This window comes from Xiphophorus couchianus, chromosome 14 (genome assembly GCF_001444195.1).
Source record: "Xiphophorus couchianus chromosome 14, X_couchianus-1.0, whole genome shotgun sequence".
NCBI classification, from domain to species: Eukaryota; Metazoa; Chordata; class Actinopteri; order Cyprinodontiformes; family Poeciliidae; genus Xiphophorus; species Xiphophorus couchianus.
This window is the reverse complement of record NC_040241.1, coordinates 13,805,064-13,820,366: the sequence shown is the minus strand read 5'-3', so window position 1 is coordinate 13,820,366 and position 15,303 is coordinate 13,805,064. Positions and strand designations below refer to the sequence as shown.

Below are 15,303 nucleotides of genomic sequence, written 5' to 3'. Positions count from 1 at the left end.
TTAATACTTGGGCCATAATAAAAATCTGTTTTTTGCCATCTTCAAAGGTCATATTAATTTGATCTGCAGCGTACAAAAACATACAATCCATGCTGTCATTATTTCATACACAGAACTTAGGCCAAAATTAAAAGGTGTGTGAAAGAACTAAGAATCATGAGGTTGAAGAACCAGCTTTAGCAACAATGACTTTGTTAATCTCTTAATTCGGTAAGAAGGAATTTGGCAAAACCTCTTTACAACATTGATTTGGTTTACTTAGGCTTGTGGGCAGAAGTCACTTGAGGTTTTTTAAAGACTTTCAATTAGACTGAGGTCTGGACACTATTTATTTTTTTGTTCCGACATCTGTTGTTGATTTGCTGCTGTGTTTGAGAGAGTTGCATGTGAACATCTTATGGCTTCTTACTTTGTCAGTCTCTGAATTTGGTTGAGAATTTTCTATTAGAATTAAACATGGTGTTTAGCAATTGAGTAACTGACACTGACACTTCCTGTGCTGTATACTAATTACATAATTGTAATGTTTTATTGGCAATATTGATATGTTGCATTATATTAATTAACCTATTTCTTTTACTCTCCTATTTTCCTATTTTGGATTTGGGTTTTTTTTTTCCCAGTTGAAAAATATTACATAGTTTCTCACATTCTAGTTAAAGCATTTTCATTTGCTAAAAATATTCCAAACAGTATATATTAATAAAACTAGTTTCTTTATGTTAACATTTAGCTACACTATGAAACCACATTTCTATAAAACAGAGAAAAAACTAATTATATAACTGCAAATGCAATTTGTCTATTTGGAAAATAAACAGAAATAATTCCTAATATGTGATTCTTAAAAGCTATAAAAAGAACCTAAATAAGAAAATACAGGCTATTCCTTTCAGTAAGTCCTTCACCTTTTCAAGCACAAAACCTAAATGGTATATTTGTTAAAAATGAGACCGGAACCTTTTTTTTTTTAAGCAAACCTGTGAGGGAGGTGAGTCTTCTCTTTCTCGATTTATCCATCTAACAACTTCCCCAAATTTAGGCCAGCCTCAAAATGTTACCGGAGCCCCACAACCCATGGGCCGCCTCAGGTTCTATTACTTAAGCACCTTTGATTGATCAGCAGATGTATAATTCACGAGAGTCTTGGTGGCAAGGTTGTCAGTGTCAGACACAGTGTGCATGACTGATCTCCTCCTCCTCAGGGAGAAAACAGTCACAGAAGGAGTTAACTCACACAGGACGTCAGTCGCTACAGCCTGTTTGGAGCAGATAATGCCAGAATTAGTATTCTTGCTTTATGTGCATCTTACTGGAGGCTTTCATACGTATCAGTTAGCTATTTGTGACTGTGTATCGATTTAATTATCTTTTCAAAGAGACGATTTTATGTACGTAAGCTAGTTCAGGGTTTTGGATTCAGTTGATATGGGTGTGAACGTTTAGGACACGATGTCAAATTATCCTTTCCCTAATCTTCTGGGATGTCTTTAGAAAGACGATCAATTTCTTTAGGGTTATGTAAGTGTCCTCAAAAATATCATACAGGACTTTTATTTCTTGCAGCTCACCATAAGCACTTTTTGTTTCGATACTGTTTTGCAAAGTACCACTGTTTATTGAGAACCCTGACTTAAAATTGTTTTAACATTTCTTATTCATGCTTGAATACAGATGTCTAGAACTGTGAACCTTTCCTACACTATTAGTTATAAATATTTACTCCTTGTTATGCAAACTGAAATCCGTTTTATTTACAGAGCAGTAAAGCATAAAAATAATTTGCTTAACCCCATTAAATAAAAAATAAATAATACAATGAAGAGCAATAAAAGCAGAACATACCACCATGGCTTAATTACAGAGCAGCAACACCATTGACACAATAAAGGCCAAGATGAGGGTTTTAACATTTTTTATTTGGCACCCAGGCAGCCAGCGTAGTATAATTTTGATATTTATCTGCAATATTGTTAATACAATGCCTTTTAACGCCAACAAATATGTTAAAATAACCCAATCACCATTCGTTTTCTAAAATTTATCAGAATATTCAGAAAGAACTTCACAAAAAAACTAATGACTTTCTGTTTTTTTTTTTCTTCTGTGAATAAATATAAAACAAAATCTCTAAACCACATTGTCAGTTGTACTTTAACACTTTCGACTAATCCTTACAAGAAATGCCAATTATGTGGATGGCATTGTGATTGACACGGACAATTTCAGAGTAACCACTTTAAATGTTGACTGAAGGGATAATTCATGGTAGTTTGTGGAGAAAACTGTACGGGGAAAACGGATTAAAGATGCAAAAGCATCCTTCTGAAAAGAAAGATTGATGCATGAGCGAACTGATCCTTAACGTCAGGAATTCAAAAAGATTTGTCCAGAGTAATAATAGAACCTAATTTCTGCACGCGCTCTGGAGATGTGCTTTCATCAGGTGTTTACTGGTATTTTCTCGATAGAAAGGCTCCGTTCCTCCAGCGACAGCAGATTCTCCGTGGTTCATTCATCCTTCTATTTGTGCTGAACAGAGTTTTGCTTGCACTACATCTCCAGTGTTTATAGATATGCAAGCATTAATGTTGAACACTTTGTCAAAGCATATTTGATATCTCTCCTTCACTGTCTCATAAATCAAAGGAAGCACTTTATTATATTGGCAGCATAGGAGATATTGACATGGCATTTTGGTGGCATTATGAAACCAGTTTAATATTGCCTTATTGTGTTGTAACGGCATAAAATCGTACATCATCTCAGGCATGAGCTGAAGCACTAAATGCTCGATTGAGCTGATGCACCAACTTTATAAAGGTTAGCTCAGCGTAAAAATGAAAACACCTCGAAGGCATCGAGTCCATCAATGCTGCTCAGATTGTCTTGTTTGTTCTTTGGGAATTTAAAACTTTTATTATCTCCGAAGGACATTTCATGTCCTTTTGACTCAATAAATGAAGACAAACATTGTGGAAGGCTGCCTTTGTGGATTTAACATTTGTTTTACATCAGTTCTGTCCACCTAAAGCTAACAAAGTCTTTCAGAGTGAAGTATCTAGAACTTACAAAAAGTTGTAATTTTACATTACTAACTTTAAATCACAGGCACAGCCTTGCGTTGTCTAAAATTAGTTCAAACTGATTAGTCCCTTTTTTAGTTTTAATCTGCAAAGTTGCTTAAATTTTTCTAAATAGCAGGTTTTGTATTTGTTTCTTCAAATTCAAGAAAGTTACTAAAAGTACATTTGTTGTGCATCTAAACAGAAAACCCAGCGTAGAAATAGTCTGAGCTTTCCCTGTTCAAACTTCTGACTGTCTTTCTTTTTTTATGTTTTAGCAGAAAAATGAAAGGAAAATGTTATTATTTGTTCAGTTTTATTTAGTAGGCTAGCTGGAATGTTTCAGCAAATGTCACCAAAAAAGAAGCACCCAGAAACTTTGTAAATGTTCTTTCTAATAATCTGTTTGGCAGGTACAATTTCCATGTTTATAACCACTGTGACTGCTCTTTGTGAAGACGGACGTCTGATATTATATGGTTGCTTTCCTCAATGCCCAGCTTTATCCAGAGTATTGGAACAATTCTACCCATGTTCCTGGTGCTGGCCTTCATGTACTCTGTGTGCATGACCATCAAAAGCCTGGTGCTGGAGAAGGAGCTGCGGCTTAAGGAGGTGCTGCGGGTCGTTGGTGTTCAAAATGGCGCACTCTGGTCCTCCAGGTTCACAGAGAACATTGTTCTGCTCACAGTTCCATGTGTGCTCATAAGTATCCTGCTCAAGGTCAGTAAGATAGGGTTGCTCAGTTGAAAGTATCAAAACTCAAAGCATAAAATGTGAAGGTTATGCAAGCCGTTTTTAGAGCTTTTCAAAGTCCACGAAGTTTGGAACCTGGAAAAAAAAATTTTTTGCCTGCGAGTAAATCTCACATAGGTCATTCTGGACAAAAGCTGTTTATGCTTTGTGTTTTGGTTCTCTCTCTCTTTGTTAATCATAACTAATTGATGAGCGTAGAATCAGATCATTATCTGCAAATCTTCTAATCAGCCATATCCGTCTAATTAATTAAGCATGCAACCAAAACTGCACTTGTGTTTTCTTCTGTTCCTGTAATCAGAGGATACAGTTGTAATTGCTCCTCTTTTATAATTTGGGAAGTGCATGTTTGGTGCTATGTGTTTTTGTGATTGCAGAAATAAACACAAGCTGTTGCGTTAAAAGAAACCACGCCTCTAGTGTTCACACAGCGAAGCAGGACCCCCTTTAAATGTTACACACTCTTCAAAAACTTCTTGTTTTGACGGCACATTTAATGAAGTAAAAATGATGGTTATTGGGGATGAGTGTAATCAATTTGAGCAGTTTAATTGGAAAATGTGGCTGATAAATAAGAAACCAATACTCGAGCATCTGGGTTAAATGTAATTTCCCATCAGCCTAATGCATTTGCGAGCTCTCAACAGTTTGTAAACATTAATAACAATAAATTGAGTTAGTTGCCTGCTGCGTAGGAGCCAGAGCAGTGCCTGTGCATTCAGATCACAGGCTCGTTCTAAATGATAATTTCACAGCCATTTTCAGCACATTAATAATAATTGTGAATCAAATGGTAATTATCAAACGCTGTATCTGGATAAGGTCTACCAACAAGCAGTTTAGTCACATACACCTGGGTCCTCCGTCATTGCGCACTTGTTTTCTCTTCCATTATAGCAGAGATAATGATTTTACTGTCTGGCACCCAGGTGGATTTATTTGCGGTGTTCCCATACATGGCTCCCACATCAGATCAATTCAGTGAAGGAGTTGTTTGATCAACTTTCCAAATGGATCTTTTGCTGTTCCCATATTTCTGCTTGGTGGTAAATATTTTACTCCAATAACTGCGTTCCAAATCCATAGTATCATCACTGAAGGGTTTAATATCGGTCAGTATTGTGAGCCAACCAGCTGAAGAACTGAAGAGGTCTTTCTCTTCCCTCACTCACCCCTTCCACAAGCCAAAATGAAAAGCCTTTAATGGAAAACTCCAAGAAGCCACAATTACATGATGTGTGTGAAGCAGCACACTTGATGCCATGTTCAAAGAAAGAAGGAACTTTGTGTGACATTTGTGTGATAGACTGTTGTGTGACCCCCTCCTCACAACATCACTGGCACGGGTCTAACAAGTCATCAGTCTCCGCCACTGACCTTTCTAAACCAGACACTTCTCAGGATGAGAGTCCCAACTTGGTCAGATGCAATGTACCTTCGAAGAAATGCCATTTTTCATTTCACCTTTCTGTCAGCCACTACACAGGAGGTTGAATATGAAGCTAATTATTAGATTAATCTCTTGTTTCAATGGGCCTTCTGATGCATGATGTGGGTGATACATGTGCTGGATTCCATTTAACTTGGTTGTCATATTAAGATTCTGGAATGATGTCACTCTCAGTTTAACGGTGTTCCACCAGCAAGCTGGAAACCTCATTGGTGTTTTCTATTTATTACAGTATTTTAGGCTAACACTGTAGCAACTCATTTATTAAAGCTCTTTTCACTGAGCGACAGCTTGTTGGACACACAACTCCTTAGTCTTAAAGTAACCAGCCTATATGTGGAATTTGGAGGCATGGGTGCTTCTCCCCATCAAGGACCCCTAGTAAAGAGAAAGCACCATATAGACCTCAGGGATCTGTTACTGATGTAGAAATCTTGAATTGTTTTTTTCAGGTGCTTGTTGGCATCCTTCTGCTTCATTGTGAATAGCAAAACAATAAATTACGTGAACCGCTGTCACCTCAGTTTGGTGAAGTTCTAGTATCGGTACCAGGTCAATGTTGTCCATTTTATGTTCTCTAATAACCGACCTAATCAAGTAAATGTGAGCCACGTGTTCAATATAATGTATTTGTTCTACCAGGTTCATCTCTGCCTTCAGGATTGAGCAATTCTTTCACACAGATGTTTTCTGTGTACTCTAAGCAGTTGGGGATCTATAGTGCTCTATTACATGGAAAACGCAACGAAATGTTATCTTTTCAAAACCTTATAGAGACCATCCAAAGTCCAGTTGGTTTATGTTTTTGTGTGTTCTTGTTGTATAGTGATAGATGCCTACTAGAGACTAAAAAAAACTATGTTGTATTTATTTTACTTTCATTCAGAATTCAGCTATCAACACATTTATCTATTGGAGCAAAAGAAAATCACTTCTGAGTTTAAAGAGAATGCATCAACTTATTGCATAAGTTTATTACTGCACACATTTATTAAAAGCTCTGTTGTTCTTTATGCTGCTAGTTTCTTATTTTAGATCTGTGGTACAAAATGTAATGTAGGATGATACATTACATCTGTACCAAGAAATAAACAGTGGTTGTCTTTTCTGGTAATGCTCCTTCACCTTTCAGATTCCTACGATCGCTGGCGAGTTCTCTTCCCATGTACATAACCTTAGCATGGATTTATTCAGTGGCCATGATCGTTAAAGGCGTTGTTTCTGAGAAAGAGGCGCGGCTGAAGGAGACCGTGAGAATCATGGGCCTGAGAAACGGCATCTATTGGCTGACCTGGGCGATTTCCAGCATGTTGCCGCTAGCCATCAGTGCTTTCCTTCTAACTCTGACACTCAAGGTGATTTAAGGATAATTTAAAATTGGCTCAAAGGACCTGACTCTAGTTTTGGAGAGATTTGGTCATTCATTAATCTTAGTAATAACAATAGCTTTATCCTAAGCAGCACTTTGACCTTGGAAAATAATTAATTTACCTCAATTGACCTTAAATGTTCTCTTTGATTTTAACAGGCTTTTACATCATGGAACTTCTCTTTAATGAGATTTAATCTTTCTCAGAAGAACCATATTCGCCAGTAGTGCAAAGGTTTCTTTTAGTTAGTTACAGAAACTACAACTGCATTGCTGATTTTGTTTAAAGTGAATAGATTGCAAGCAGCTCTCGAAAATTAGAGACTGGTCCTTCATCAAACAGGTAGAGTAAAAGTGTTGCACATTAAAAGTTATATATATAAAATTTTTTCGAAATTTTCCTCTATATTTAGGCTAATAAAGGTAATTCTAAAAAAATTGGAATATGGTGTAAAAGTGCAATATTTTTTGTCAATCATCTCAGAAAGATATTATTTTATAGAAAAAATAACATAGATTTACATATTCCAAGCCTTTGTTTATTGTAATTTTGTCGATTATGGGTTACAAATAATGGAAACCCAACATTCAGTGTCTCAGAAAATTTAAATACCGTGGCCAAACTCGGTATACATCACTGCGAATAGGTGTAACCAAAATCATCTTTTACTCTGCCAGAACTAGAAAAGCCATACAAATTCAGAAATTGTAATATGAACTGAAACCTCTCTGTTCATTTTTGATTTCCTCAAATTGTTGAAAATTCCCCAAAAGGTAAACTGGAAAGAGTACAACCAAAAGGAGAAAGGACATGCATGATGTATCTGAGTTGTAGCTAATCAAACCTGCTGCAACAGATGGATGGAAATCTGTTTTGAACAGGAGAGGTTTTAGTCATGTTCTAAAATAACTCTGTGTGGTCTGTTTCTGTGATAAATCTGCTTTGATGATCATTCTCTTCCCAACCTGCCTTTGTGATTACCTCTAGGAACTTTGCAGTGTTTTTGAGACTAACTTTTCTCTCTGTCTTTTTCACCAAACTTTTCACACAGTACGGCAAAGTCCTGCAGTACAGCGACCCCTCAGTAATCTTTGTCTTCTTGCTGGTCTTCTGTTTGGCCACCATCTCCCAGTGCTTCCTCATTAGCGTCTTCTTCTCTAAGGCCAATTTAGCGGCGGCGTGTGGCGGCCTCATCTTCTTTCTCCTCTACCTGCCACACAGCCTCTGCTACGCCTGGAGGGACGTCATGGGTTTCAGGGCCAAGGTGGCTGTGGTAAGTCCATCTTTAGCTCTAACGTTTCTTTTTTTATTATATCTTCTCCTGCTGTTATTATAAGTATGAGTGGATTATATCCTCAGTGTTATTCCAAGGTTATATTTGAATTATTTTGATCAAAATTTCAAGTCACAGTTGTTCGTCCTATGTCTATTCACTGATCCTTTAAAAAAAAAAAAAAAAAGACCCAGAGTATTTTATAGTGAAAGGAGTGAGTTCACCTCTAGCACCAGTAATATCCATCTCAGATTTGTCATCGTCTTTGCAAGCCAACAGATGGTAAAATGGGATTTGTGAAGTCTTGCAAATGAATTAAGGATGGTAGTGACATTAAATGACAATGGGGCTGCTTTTAGGAAATGCTTTTTGTATTCATGATGTCTCCATAAATTTTTGTTACGGTTTGTTTGCGCTGCTATATTTTCACATGAGGATTCTCAGAAAAGATTTGCATAAATGAAAAGACATTTTTATTGTATTTTCTCCTGTTTCTGAGTAACAACAAACAGTATACCGCTGCTCAACTTTCAGCGTAGCCTTTCTGTGTGACCTTCATTAAACTTGTGGTATTATTTGTCTTCACACTGCGTCTTGAAGATAGAAGGATGAGAAATCTTGATTCTTGATTGAGGTGTGTGCCAATGCATCCTTAAACAGCATTTTTGCTGATGCAGCATTTTGCCTACTTCAGAAATGCTGCATCAGATGTTTTATGGTCACTGTTTTTATGTTGTTTCACTGGACAACATTGTGTCCTCTTATAAACACAAACATTAATGTGTGAAGTGAATGGAATATCAAATGGAAAGTCTGAACTTTGACTAGACTCATGGCAAATTCTACACCATGAATTTGCTTTGATTTAAAGAATCCAAAGTCTCTGACTTTGCTGTGTCTCCTATGGCTTGTGGAAAACTGCAAACAGGGCTATATGTTTCAACAATGAATTTATTTCTTTTCTTGACACTCGTTCATTTCAAACCTGCTACAGGTATAACGAACAGTTCTCCGATTTTGACACCTGAGCGGTAGTTCCCTGCATTTCTTCCAGAGTTACCATGAGCCTCTTGGTAACTTCTCTGATTATCAATCTTCTTGGGTATGTCCAAATTCATGGCTGCTTCCGTTGAAGACCTCAGCTTACCCAGTCAATGTTCTGGAATATGTAGGAATTTCAATATACCCAGCTCCAAACAAAAGCATTTGTTTACTTTTTATTGCAGCACTGACTTAATGGAACCAGTCTTTAAAGTCTTTAAAGTCCACAGTTGGCTGTTCAGTGTTGGAAACAAAATTAACTCCTGTTTAGATTAACGCTCTTATTAGGTCTTGGAAAAAACCCTAAAGGGTCATTTGCATTTCCTCCCCAAGTTTGGAACTGCAATAATGACACAAACCACCATCCAATTTATTATTTCTCTCTGTCAGAGTGCTGGTCTCTGTGTGTGTAGTTTCCCTTTTTTCATTCAGCTCAGATAAAACCACATCATTCCAAGGCCAACACACCCCACCCCCTAACACACAGCGGCCTTGATACTTTGGTTTTTAATCTGAACGAATTTTTTCCATTTTGTAAAGACAATATTCACCTGTGTGCTGAAGGGAGAGCTTCAGGCAGTGCACAGAGGTAAAACAAAGACAATTCTGCTGTGCTTTGACCACTTCCTTTCTTTTTTAATGAGATAGAAATAGGAGAGGGGCTAAACCTCCTTTGTACTTTATAACCAGAGATATTTTCAATTAGCCATTAAGTCCAGGAAAATCCTGAAAATTGCTAAGCTTCCACAAAAATAATGTGGAACTTCTCAGGCTCTTCTTTGAAATCAATTAATTGATCTATGGTTTTCTGACAGCAAGCAGTAGTTACATGACTCCACTGGCATACTCTGGAATCCACAGTTGAAAGAAGTGTCTTAAAAAGAAGGTCATTTTCACAATCTGTTACATAGAGCTTTGTCTATTTCAGCATTTGTTCTGAAACACAGTACAAAGTCAAAGAGGAAATGACAGTTTAGTTTTTTTAGGATTCACATTTAGCTGCGGCAAAGCCTTGGTCCACACATTATATAATCACAACTCTAAAACAATTGTTAAAACTTTAATTAAAACAAAACATCATAGTGGATTGGACTATAATTTTGCATTTCTATAATTGTTCAGATTATTGATGGTTATGTAAAAATGACTGCACAGAGCTGGCAGTGGCAACATCATCCGGTGGGCATGTATTCTTTCAGGCAGTGAAATCAGAGACAACTTGAACATGGATGTATAGAACAGAAAAAATATAAACATCCTTTATTGTCTCACAGTGGAACAATCCAGATGTAACCGGGGCAAAGTCCAGACCGAAAAGGAATTAAGAATTTGTGCCAAAATTAATTTTATTAGACCCTCTTTTTAATTCAAACAATTTCAAAAAAATCTAAGTCCGTTGAGACCACAACAAAAGACTTGGAATTGTAGTTCTGCATACCGCAAAATATTGACTTAATGTGCTTGAACTATATTTTTTTCTGTAAAAGATTTTAGTAAAAGAAAGTACAGTGTACCCCCACTTATTTTCATCTTGGAGATAGAATAATAATTATATCTAAGAATAAGAATGGGTACAACACTTTGTAAAGGAGACTTTTTTAGACAGAAACGTATTTATCCCTGTGGGGTTCCTTGCCTGTCATTCCAAGAATACCGGTCATAACTGTCAAAAATGAACAAAAAGAGTAGCCACCTTGATTACTCTTTCTCTTAACAATGGATTTTGTCCAAAGCCAGCTGAATGATGTCTAAATCTCCAGTTTGACATGTGTTCAATAAGAGGGGGCTTGTTTTGTCTGCCTCCCAACTTGTGCCCTCTTCTCAACAGCCAAAAGGATTGGGCTCTTGTTGTTTTGTCAGCCGTTCATACAGAGGTCAAGGATGGGTGGCCCTTCACCCCGCTGTCAGCCCTCATCTGTTGACTGATTGGCAGATGGGCAGCGGAGGGCAGCGCAAGATGCTGCCAGCAGGGTTAGGAGGCAGGCAGGCTAGAGGCTTGGCGTCAGCCACAGAGCTGCTCTCTCGCTTGTCCTCTCTCTACATCTCTGTGTAGTTGTGTAACCTCGGCTATCCGTGATGATTCGTCTCTCAAGCTTCAGCAAACACTTGTGCAGGAGTATAAATGCTGCGAGCAAATGAGGTGTGATGAAACAGCTGGCGGGCAACATGGCAATGTGGAACGAGGGGCCATGGCAGATGATGTCTCACGCGGGCAAACCATCATTTGCAATTTCCCGCTGTATGAAAAATCCAACAGATTTTTGTTTGGAGCAGATGGATTCGGCTGTCCATCTTGTCGGGTGGCAACAGTCTCTCATGGCATCACCTAAATTCGGTAATTAAAGATGGTTTTTCAGCCATTTCTTTTCATTAGCTCGACGTTTTATGGCGCAATCATTTAGTTCATTAATTTTAAACAATTTGTTTTGGAAATACACAAATTTAGTGCCCTTTTTCGCATTCTGTCATGTTACAACCACAACTCTCCATTGATCTTGTTAGGATTCTACGTATGTGCTTGATCAAAACTAATTGTGTGATTGTGAAGTAAAATGGAAATGATACAAGGTTGTTAAACTTATCATTCAGCCACCAATTACTCTGATACTTTCTAATAAAATTAACATAGCTGTTAAATAGAGGTCACCTCTGTGTAATTCAGTTTAATTTTAAATACAACTGTCCTGCGAGGTCTTCAGTTTAAATTTATTCAGTGAACCATCAGTATCATGAAGACCAATGAACAGGGGACAATGTTTTGGGAAGGTTTAAATTGGGGTTAGGTTATGAAATGACATCCCTTTGAACATCTCACAAAGACCTGTTCAGTTTACCATCTTAAAATGAAACGTATAGCATAATTACCAGCTCACCAACAGTGGCCTATTCAGAGTACAGACCAATTAAGACTCCATAGAAAAACCTGTAAATTAATGTCCACACATTACAGAGAATCGATAAAACCCTAAAAATCATGTAAAGACGTAGTCTGCAGTCGCAGCAAAAGGTTTCTACCGACCAAGAGGTTGAATAGAAAATGCAGACTTTGCAAGAAAAATGGAAACTGTCACAACTCTTCAATTTATCAGTTATGCAAAACTTTGTGTTTTTCTTACCTTCCAATCAGAAATGTCAATTCATTATATGAGGATTTTATGTGACAGACAATGACATCAACTTCAATGGATGGGAATACTTTATGAAAGGCAGTGGATTTGGCTGTAGTTAGAAGGGAAACAAAACTCAGCACGTCTCCTCATAAAGCTCACTCCCTAATTAGTAATCTCCTAGTTTCATTGAGAAATGAAAAGGAAAAGCACACATTTATTGTTTTTAGTTGGTTGGTGAGCCGAGCTCTGTTGGCTGGGACCGCTCACCAGGCATCCACCCAAGACTCCAGATCCAAGCTTAGCTGATTCCTCCATTCCCATCTTTACAGTACAGTATGTTAACACAACCAGCTGCTCGCCCCTATTACATATTCAGCACGCAAATGAAAAGGAGCAGGGTGAACTTTGTGCAACATTTGCATATTTTCTGAGTAGTTAAGAATTTTGCTTAACTAAAACTCTTTGTTCTTGCTTTTTTTCCCCATCTTCAGAGTTTACTGTCATGTGTTGCCTTTGGTTATGGGTGCGAGAACTTTTCCAAATATGAGGAGCAAGGCATTGGTATACAGTGGCACAACATTATCAGGAGTCCCGAGGAGGGGGATCCATACACCTTCATTGTCTCCATCGCCATGATGCTCGTTGACGCCGTCTTATACTGGGTGCTAACCTGGTACATTGAAAATGTCTTCCCAGGTAATGATCTGAAGCAAATTATTAGTATATGTCCAATATTGTCTGCGGTTTTTTTTTTTAGAAGAAATATACATAGTACAAATGTTGTATAGAAGTTTGATAAAAGCTGTTCTAATGTGCAAGGAGTGGAGATTTTATACTTTCACTTTAAGAGCAGTAGCAGAATAATATAGCATTTAAACTATTTTCCTTGTGGCAGTTGGAGAAGCTGTTGCATTTGTTAACTGACATGCTCAGTGACCACGGTAACTTATATTAGCAAAACAAGATTCTAATAGTATTTTCGTGCGCTGTGGCAACATTTTCACCGTATGAGTTTGGACAGTACAGTATAATAAACGTTCCAGATTTAATGAGAATCATTTTCAAATGAGGTTTGGGTAGAGCAATTCATCTTTCTTAGTTGTAACTCTGGATTCAATGGGTCATTAGAGTAGATTTTTCTCACTTCAAATTTAAAATTCAGGCCTATGAGTGCAAATATAAACTCCCCAGAAGAAACTTATGTTGTAATGAACTATTAAAAGATTAAGTTTGTGATGTAGCCATTTGTTTTCTTCTTAATAGTTTTTCCAAATAGCATTTGTTGACTGTTTCAACATCACTTCACCAAACAATAATCTATAGTTGTTCTTGAACTAGAATTCTATATTTTATTAATATCTATGCACCAATGTTCTTCTGAACTGAATGAATCATTTTTTTCTTCCTTCACTTCTATTTTACGCTTTGCACTTCCTGGACTTCCTTGTATATTTTTAAGCCAACATGTATGAAAAAATGATGATCATTCTCCTTGTTTGATTGCAGGTCAATATGGGATTCCTAAGCCATGGTACTTCCTGTTCACTTCCTCTTACTGGTGTGGGATGACACCAGGAGCTGAAAACAACCCTGATCTGCTGACAGACTCTGGGGCGCACATCGGTAAACTCCCATTTCATTTTCTGTTCTCACTTCTTGGTGTGCAATTGTTGATCATATTCTCATCAGCCTGTTTATGTCCTGTGGGAAACGTGGTTCTGATAAGACCTGGAGGTGAGAAGAGGAGGGTTGCGAACAAACATTAGCACCTTATTTGTCACATCTGGTGATAATGGTGCTTTGTGCTTCGAGGGGATTGGGGAAGCAGGAGTTTCAAGTGAAGGAAACTGCTAAAAACAAGCAAAAACTCCAATTAACATTCCTAGTAACAAGTTTCTGTTCCTGTTGCTTTCTGTTTAGCTTTTCTGTGTCCATGTGTGTGCATTTGTGTGAATGTTTCATAGATCAAAATGGGCTCTCAGAAATTTGCTAAACTCAGAATATGAGTAATCATGCGTAATTAGAATAATTTTTAATGGTTTTCATTTTCTTAAAACATTGGTCTAAACAAAGACGTAATTAATGTAAGCAATTGGTGCAAACCTTTATACTTTGAAATGCATATTTTATTCTTTTTTTCTTCAGTTTTTTAAAATGTATCTAATTTTTTTCTTATGTAGTTTTTATTTAATCATTTATCTCTTATATTTTTTCTTACTATTCAAAAAGACATTAGTGTGAATATTGATGCAGGTGTGGTAAACACTAGCAGTTTACTTCATTTTGTTTATTCTAAGTTAGTCATTTTTTGATATTGTATTTTAGTTTAGTTTGATTTGCTTTGAACAGAAGTTAAATGAAAAAAAAACACAAGGCATTAATACGTAAAAGCATTTATGTTGATGCAGATGTTACACTTTTAAATAATCTGTAAACATGAAAACTTTAATCATTTTTTTCTTTAATTTTGATGTACTTTTCTTATGTAAATTTATAATTTTTTTTCATTTTTAGTTTTTTGCCTTTTCAGAATTTATTTTGCTCATAACACAAGTTTTTTTCCCTTTCTCTTTAAATGCTTTTTCCTTGTTTCTCTGTGTGGGGCCTATGTGTATTTTCATAAAGGATATTTTGAAAGACCACCTCCCAGTGTGAAAGCGGGGGTGTCAATTCGCAATCTTGTCAAAATCTACAAGACCGGGAAGAAACTGGCGGTGGACGGCCTGAGCGTGGACTTCTATGAGAATCAGATCACATCATTTTTGGGCCACAATGGAGCTGGAAAAACAACCACAATGTGAGGCATATTATTTAATTCTCTTGTATTTTCCAATCTGTCTCAACCTTTGTGTGAATTGAACATAAACTGCTGACTTTACTGTAGCTGCATGTATTCAGAGTTTACTTCTTTGAAGAGGTTAGATCTTACTGTGAAGACATCCATCAGAAAGAGTCAGCTATTACAACCGATAGTGGGAGTTATCTAATTGCTGCTTGGGAAATGGCTGAAAAAGGTTGGTTGGGGTTTTGGTTGACAGAAAATAAATGAAATCCAGTGGCCCAGAAAGTCTGAGTGACACAGAGAGCAAACGATGCAAGACTAAGGGCTGCAGGGAAGACGTCTGCTCTGAGCCACTGGAACGAAACATAACAGGGAACAATAAGAGGAAGGACAGAGTAAGGACTCTGTCACACACTAAAACACTGTTCCGGTGGATTTTATTAAATCCTGGACCTT

General features: G+C 37.1%; 1 protein-coding gene across 5 annotated transcripts in view; it reads left to right on the top strand.

Annotated features, from left to right (window-relative positions):
• LOC114157570 (ATP-binding cassette sub-family A member 1) overlaps positions 1-15,303 on the top strand; it is a 188,776-nt gene that overhangs the window by 55,124 nt on the left and 118,349 nt on the right. For 4 of the 5 annotated variants that reach the window (XM_028038647.1, XM_028038646.1, XM_028038644.1 and 1 more), the window contains 5 exons: positions 3,566-3,788; positions 7,693-7,914; positions 12,557-12,761; positions 13,572-13,688; positions 14,691-14,862. In XM_028038647.1, coding sequence (XP_027894448.1) covers positions 3,566-3,788; positions 7,693-7,914; positions 12,557-12,761; positions 13,572-13,688; positions 14,691-14,862 — 939 coding nt within the window. Of the gene's footprint in view, positions 1-3,565; positions 3,789-6,403; positions 6,627-7,692; positions 7,915-12,556; positions 12,762-13,571; positions 13,689-14,690; positions 14,863-15,303 lie in introns of all 5 variants that reach the window. The other variant, XM_028038645.1, reaches the window with a different exon arrangement.